Source organism: Oryza brachyantha, chromosome 8, assembly GCF_000231095.2.
Source record: "Oryza brachyantha chromosome 8, ObraRS2, whole genome shotgun sequence".
NCBI lineage: Eukaryota > Viridiplantae > Streptophyta > Magnoliopsida > Poales > Poaceae > Oryza > Oryza brachyantha.
In genome coordinates, this window is record NC_023170.2 from 14,762,057 (window position 1) to 14,769,509 (window position 7,453).

General features: G+C 44.5%; 1 protein-coding gene across 1 annotated transcript; it reads left to right on the forward strand.

Annotated features, from left to right (window-relative positions):
- Window positions 1–460: 460 nt before the first annotated feature.
- Window positions 461–5,725, forward strand: LOC102701292 (protein DETOXIFICATION 27-like). The gene is made up of 8 exons (XM_040527204.1): window positions 461–835; window positions 3,261–3,802; window positions 3,885–3,971; window positions 4,070–4,126; window positions 4,216–4,454; window positions 4,562–4,680; window positions 4,986–5,072; window positions 5,173–5,725. Exons 1-8 carry the CDS (start codon window positions 539–541, stop codon window positions 5,221–5,223), a joined length of 1,479 nt encoding a protein of 492 aa, XP_040383138.1. The 5' UTR covers window positions 461–538; the 3' UTR covers window positions 5,224–5,725.
- The last annotated feature ends 1,728 nt before the right edge of the window (window positions 5,726–7,453 follow it).

Here is a 7,453-nt window from a genome sequence, read left to right on the forward strand (position 1 = left end):
TAAAAAATAACTATGATACAAAATTAAAAATTTAATATTAAAAATTTAAATTTTGGCTCGTAATCCTGGACCAATGAAGCCGTTATAACCTACCATTCTATTTGCTTTAAAAACAAAAAACAAACAAAAGAGCAGACCAGATCGTCTCTCTCTCTCCACGTGCTCGAACGGCCGCGGATGCGCAAAGAACAATTGTAAAGTGCCTCTTCACTTACGATTGCCCGATCGATTGCTAACTTTATGTTGCTATTTTATCTTCACCTCACGCACACGGTCCAGTCGATCGGGCCAAGCGATTGGCTGGCTCGCGCGTGCCGTGCACCGCACCTGCTGCCTCTCGCAAGCACACGCAGGTCACAACTCACGAGGCCTCGTCCTCGCCGTTGCGACGACTTGATTTGTCTCCACGCCGCGAGCGACGCGCGCGCGCGTGGCATAAAAGCCCCGCCCCCGCGCACGCACCCGGCCGGCACCGCGCGCGCGCCGTGGGTCTTGCAACCCAGCCGCCGAGTAGCTAGGTAGCAGGGCGAGTGGTAGTATGATGGAGGAGGATCATGCGGCGTCGGTGGCGGCGCCGTTGCTGTGGCCGCGCGGCGTCGACGGCGGGGCGGCGGCGAAGCGGCGTTGGCAAGGCGGCGCCGCGAGGGTGGCGGCGGAGTGGTGGGTGGAGTCCAAGAAGCTGTGGCGCATCGTGGGGCCGGCCATCTTCCAGCGGATCGCGCTGTACGGGATCAACGTCGTCTCGCAGGCCTTCATCGGACACATGGGCGACCTCGAGCTCGCCGCCTTCTCCATTGCCTCCACCGTCGTCGCCGGCTTCAACTTCGGATTCCTGGTACGCACGCGAGCTCCTTTGAGCGCACAGACACACACGCATATGTATTGTAGCAGCTGACACATGGACGACGCCGGCCACGAACGTCTTGCAATGCATCGATCGGCGAAGTTTTGTCTCCCGTGCACTTGATTTGGATAGAGACAAAAGTGTATTTCGTTTATTTGTTGCCGTACACCCACCGATTCATCCCGGAAAGAAAATTGTTTCGGACAGCAACGATGTTCTATCATTTGATTGTCATATATAGAAACCTTAACAACTTCATACTCAATGAACCTCGCTAATTTCTTATGGAAATTCAGATGAAATATTCGATAATCAACACTTTCCCAGAAATGGCAGATCAGTTTGCGGCAATTTTACACACCTTGCACAGTTACACAGTAAATTAAGTAGAATGCCAGCATTATAATTTTTTTTCAAATAAGAGCAGCTATAATAGCAAGCTATAAGCCAGTTATAAGCATATTTTAAGAAGATAAGAGGGGAGAGAAGGACAACGGGCTATTAATTTATAGCCAGCTGCAGCACAAACTCTAAGACATAGTGTGTATGATAGGTGGAACCGGATATTTGTTGTGGAGTCTATGAATTGACTATAACTGTACTATTGAACTTGCTCTAAGAGGGCAGATCAGGTTATGGTATGTTATCCTCTTTTCGAAAAAGGAAAAGTAACACCAGCATTACTGCCAGAACAGCAGGTGTCTAGTGTATTTTTGGACTAGCTAGTTATTGTCGTCCTCAATTCGTACAGTATTGTGCACTCGCCTATGTGCGTTGATCACGCACGCGGTAGTTGGATTGAATTGAAATGATCAACATGACAACATGTATAGTAATACCCATAGGCACATACTGTATTTATTTGGGTGCACAGCGCGATCAGGTGATGTTTAGATTGAGAAAATTTTTGAGAAAAGTGTCACGTTAAATGTTTGATCGGATGTCGGAGTGGGTTTTTAGACACGAATGAAAAAATAAATTTCACGACTAACCTAAAAACCGCAAGACGAATCTTTTGAGCCTAATTAATCCGTCATTAGCACATATTAGTTACTGTAGCACTTATGGCTAATCATGTGCTAATTAGGCTCAAAAGATTCATCTCAAGATTTCTTTCATAACTGTGTAATTAGTTTTTTGGTTCATCTATATTTGATGCTTTATCTAGATATCCAAAAATTCGATATGATGTTTTTGAAAAAAAAATTAGAACTAAACGAGGCCTTAATTCGGTCCATTTTTTGTCGGAACACCATAATTTCCTCCAGGCTCTGCAGTATCCACGGTAGCTTTCAGGCAGAGTAGACTTCATGCATGATTTGTTCTTGGGCTCAGTCGTTTCGCAGAAACAACTGCTTATAAGCTAAAATTTGAATTTTAGAATTTAATTTTGGATTTGATTTTGTGGTTTTTTTCATTACGGTTTGTTTTACCCATTTTGTTTTTGAGTCAATATGAACACGTATATAAAAATTTTATTTATAAATTATTTTTCGTTTGTAAAAACGTATTCGCTTGTTCGTTAAAGAACGAAACGATAGGAACCCTTTTTTATATAAAACAGTAGGAGGCCGGTCAGCCGCCAGCTTGATGCATGTATGCATATATGGCTGGATCTCAGAGCTAGCTGCACTTTAATTAGACGGGCAGAAGCTATCTGAAAACGACGAAGAGATGAGTCGAGAGTGTTTTTTATACACTGAGGTTCAGGAACGATCCAAGAAGAGATGGAGAGAGATTGCTAGTTTATTGATTTACGATGAATGATCCAATCAGACTATCGTGTCTAGTTTTGTAAGTTGTACGGTAATTCCACCTTTCCTAAATATTTAACGTATTGATTTTTTTTAAACATTTAATTATTCTTTTATTTAAAAAAGTACATAATTATTAATTATTTTTATATTATATTATTTATTGTTTTTTAAATCTTATTTTATTTATTATTAAACATATATATATATATTTAGCTTTACATATTTAATAAAAAATTAAATATTTATAGAAAACAACGACATAAAATAATAGTACTACTTAATTAAGCCGGAAGAAGCGTGTCATAGCTGAGCACATGGATCGAGCGAATCAATGCCCGTCTGATCGCTGTCGCCTGTCGCCTTCTGCTGCGGTTGTTTATGTTTATCTCTGTCTGCGTGCCGAGACTGTGGCTGCCACGCACAGCTAGCTCCCGCGACCAACCTATGGCCACCTACGTACACACCTCGGCTGGCAGAAGCTAGTACGACATGATCTGCACTCTGTTGAGCCACTCTGAATGCGTCATGGCTCACGCCATGGTGATTGCTAGGCACTGTAGCAGTAAAAAAATGTTTAAGTAATATGGTAATTATGGTTGATTGGTGATGGTAATAATCGAGCAATGGCGCGGGTGGTTTCTTGATGATGTTTGTGGTAGCTGGGCATGGCGAGCGCGCTGGAGACGCTGTGCGGGCAGGCGTTCGGCGCCAAGAAGTACCACATGCTGGGCGTGTACCTACAGCGGTCATGGCTGGTGCTCCTCGCGTTCGCCGTCCTGCTGACGCCGACGTACGTGCTCATGGAGGACCTGCTGCTGCTGATCGGGCAGCCGGCCGATCTGGCCAGCCTCGCCGGCAGGATGAGCGTCTGGCTGCTGCCGCAGCACTTCGCCATGGCGATGCTTCTCCCGCTCACGCGGTTCCTGCAGAGCCAGCTCAAGAACTGGGTGACCGCGGCCACCGCCGGCGTCGCGCTCGCGCTGCACGTCGTGATCACCTACCTGGTCGTGAGCCACCTCCAGCTGGGCCTCCTCGGCGCGGTCGCCACCGCCAACGTGGCGTGGTGGCTCGTCGTGCTGGGCCAGCTGGTCTACGTCGTCGGCGGCGGGTGCCCGCTGTCGTGGAAGGGGTTCTCCATGGAGGCGTTCGCCGATTTCTGGGAGTTCATCAAGCTCTCCTCGGCCTCCGGAGTGATGCTTTGGTGCGCACATTTTCACTGCACTCGAGCACAACGACATTGACGCATATAACTCATCTCACTAGCTTCTTTTGCTCATCTACAGCTTGGAGAACTGGTACTACAGAGTGCTGGTGTTGCTTACAGGGTATCTGAAGAACGCTGAAATCGCTGTGGACGCGCTCTCCATATGGTAACTAGAACTAGCAGAACCAATCAATTTTTGTCCACTAAATCCAAATTCTTCTTCTTCACTGATTGCATCGCATTGCACTGGTTCGTACTTCGTAGCTTGACGATCAACGGATGGGAGATGATGATTCCATTTGGCTTCTTGGCTGCAACTGGGTACGTGCAGTATTACTACACTGGTTCTCATTAGTCCATGACCTGAACTTGATCAGCCCACCATGGCATGCGCTGAATTGAAATGGCAGCGTGCGGGTGGCGAACGAGCTCGGCGCCGGCAGCGGCAAGGGCGCGCGGTTCGCCGTCGTCGTGTCCCTCACCACCTCGGTGGCGATCGGCCTCGTCTTCTGGTGCCTGATCATGGCCTACAACGACGTGATGGCGCTCCTCTTCTCGTCGAGCAGCGTCGTGCTCGACGCCGTCCGCAGCCTGTCCGTGCTGCTCGCCTTCACCGTCCTCCTCAACAGCGTGCAGCCGGTGCTCTCAGGCAAGCCCGAACCCTCGTGCCACCGAGGTTGCACGGACTGCACGGCCGTCGACGAGCCATGGTGCGGATACATTCTAAGCTAGCTCTCTGCTGCATTGGCATTGCAGGGGTGGCTATTGGTTCAGGGTGGCAAGCACTCGTCGCCTACGTCAACGTCGGCAGCTACTACTTGGTCGGAGTTCCCCTTGGCGCCATATTGGGTTGGCCATTGAATTTCGGAGTTGGCGTAATTCTCTGAACACATTGCAGTACAACTTCTACATAATAGATTCATTTTAGGTTTTTCCCTTCTTGTAAGCTCTTGTACGGTGATTTCTACTGATAATAGTATTATACCACTTGTAATACTAGAATCATAAAGATAATCTCATAAATATTGATCTTAGACATTAATTATACTACTAGTATTTAAAGTGGTATTATAAATAGATATGGTCCGATCATTTCTACTATCCGGAGAAACAGTAAATTTTGTTCGAATATATGCATGCCAATGTTTGAATTGGTCCTGATAGTTCACCAAAATTGCAGGGAATTTGGTCCGGGTTGATTGGTGGGACAGCTGTTCAGACACTAGTATTAGCCTATCTCACTGTCAGATGTGACTGGGATGAAGAGGTACACTTTTATTTACTTCCAACCTTTTCTTGTCATGAAAATGGACCATTACAATCGCTTGGAGAAATTTTAGTTCATTGCTGTTGTGTTTTTCATGCAGGCAAAGAAAGCCAGTACAAGGATGGAAGTATGGGCCAGCACAAAAAAATGATGCAACTAACAGTTTGTGCTAGTGAGGTTTCTTGGACACACAAAGCACAAAGGGAACACTGGAATGTGCAGTAGAAGAACCGCTACTTCTGCTCAGTATAAGAGGTAAACTGATCAGAATAGATCAAGGGAAGAGAGCATTTGGAAAGAAAACAGCTGGTCTGTCCGCAAGTATACCGCCTTGTCTGCGGATCACATATAAACATATTCACGTTACCTTAGGCTGCAGGCAGCCAGTTTCTGAAGACGCTCGTTTGCCAAAGAGACCGTCGGTGCCGTCAGAAAAATGCATAGGATTGTCTAGGGTGATAAGTGTGAATTGTGATTCTATTATTATTAGCATTGTAACCCTGAATTTTGCACTACGGTTGCAAGTTGCAACATGTAAGTACTTGGTACCATTTAAAGGATGTTGGCATTGCTGCCCGCCTGCCAACAATAAAATTTGTCTTTTTCTTTGGACATGATTCATGAATATTCCGGGGTTTTTTTTAAGGAAATTAACAAACATCTCACTGTAATTTTGCAAAGTTAGATATATGTTATTGAGAAATTTTGCAAAGTTAGATATATGTCATTGATATCTCAATGACATGTAGAGCCCGTATAAGTCAATAATATGTGGGTCAGGATAACATATCTCTAATTTTATAAAATTATAATGGTATCCTTGTAATTTTTTTTATTTTTAAAAGGGTGGAGGAACTTACCCACCTGAATAATTTCATTACCTTAGTGTACACAGACCAAGCCTTTTTTTTTTTTTTGAAAACTATACGCAGACCAAACTTTGACTACGGAATCACATTGGATTTGGAGGATAAATACGGAGAATACAACACTGGTTACAGAAAAGAGAGCAAAGGGATAATATCATCCCATAGAGCACACATGAACCTGCTACAAAGATTAGGGGAAGACGTGCATGTCAATGTCACTAGTTTAAACCCACAGCAAAGATCCAAAACCAACCAATGCTTGCGTCCTGGTTTGCCGACGCGTCGGGGCTCGTTGGACACGAAGACATCCACTTCGCATTCAGACAAGATGCACCGGGAACGACGATGGTTGGATGGGCCTAGGTGTGGTAATGGATTGAAATTTTTCTATATAAAATTTGGCTTGGATTTAAAATGAGGTGAGTTAAAATTGTATATGTTTTTAAGCTAAAAATATTTAAGGGTTTAATATGGTTGTAAAAGGACCTAAGTGCATTGGCCCATTATAACTCTTAGAAGAGTTTTTGCTGCACACATACTAAGCTTGAAACTCAGCGGTAAAGTCTATGGCAGCCAAAGACCACCTGCAAGTTGTTTGGACCAATTAGAGATGGCAATGGGTTGGGCTTTGGGTCGGGTTCTGTAAAAACCCACCCATCATAAAACCCGTGAATGTAAGGTAACCCATACTCGTAAACCTTTATGGGTGCAAAACTAAATCCGTATCCATACCCATTGGGTACCCTAAACCCAATGGGTACACACCGGTGAAACCACATCAAATAAAAAAACATCTTAATCGAGACATTTCCATGAGTATATTAAGGTTTCTCAATATTTAATTATAGAAAATAAGCAAATAAACATAGCCAATTAATTAATATAGCAACAAGAAAATAAAAAAAGTACAATAGTAAGCAAGTAAAACTAAGCTTGACGGAATCTAACATTCGGTCATCCAATCATATCGACACAAACGAACAATCATGCCTCAACAATATTCTGATACTCCCGGCTTATAATACTAGACAATAAGCAGTTTCATGTCGAATATTTAAAGGTGTCGCTAGATTTTTGGGCCCTAATTGGACCCATGGGTTAAATCCAAAACCCGTACTCAACCCATAGCTTCACGGGTACCCATATCCATAAACCCATGGGTACAAATCTTCATTCATACCCACTCTCATTGGGTATAAAACCCGTTGGGCTCCGGACCCGTGGGTCTAATTGCCATCCTTAGGACCAATGCCAATCTCACACTCTTTAGGGGAAGGAAGCCGCAATATAGAGAGGATTGCAGTCATAGCACGTGCGCACGAAGTCATCAAATGGGAGGATTAAACATGTTGCTATTACATTTAACATCCTCCAGCGGAAGGGAGCCCTAGAGAAAGGAGAGCCACTGAACATGGTGTCCAACGACATCGAAACAAGAGGGGTAATGGGCAAAGGTCTTTGTGTTTTTCCCAACCTTATTTAATTCTTAAAAACTTTTAGCTAAAAAATCTA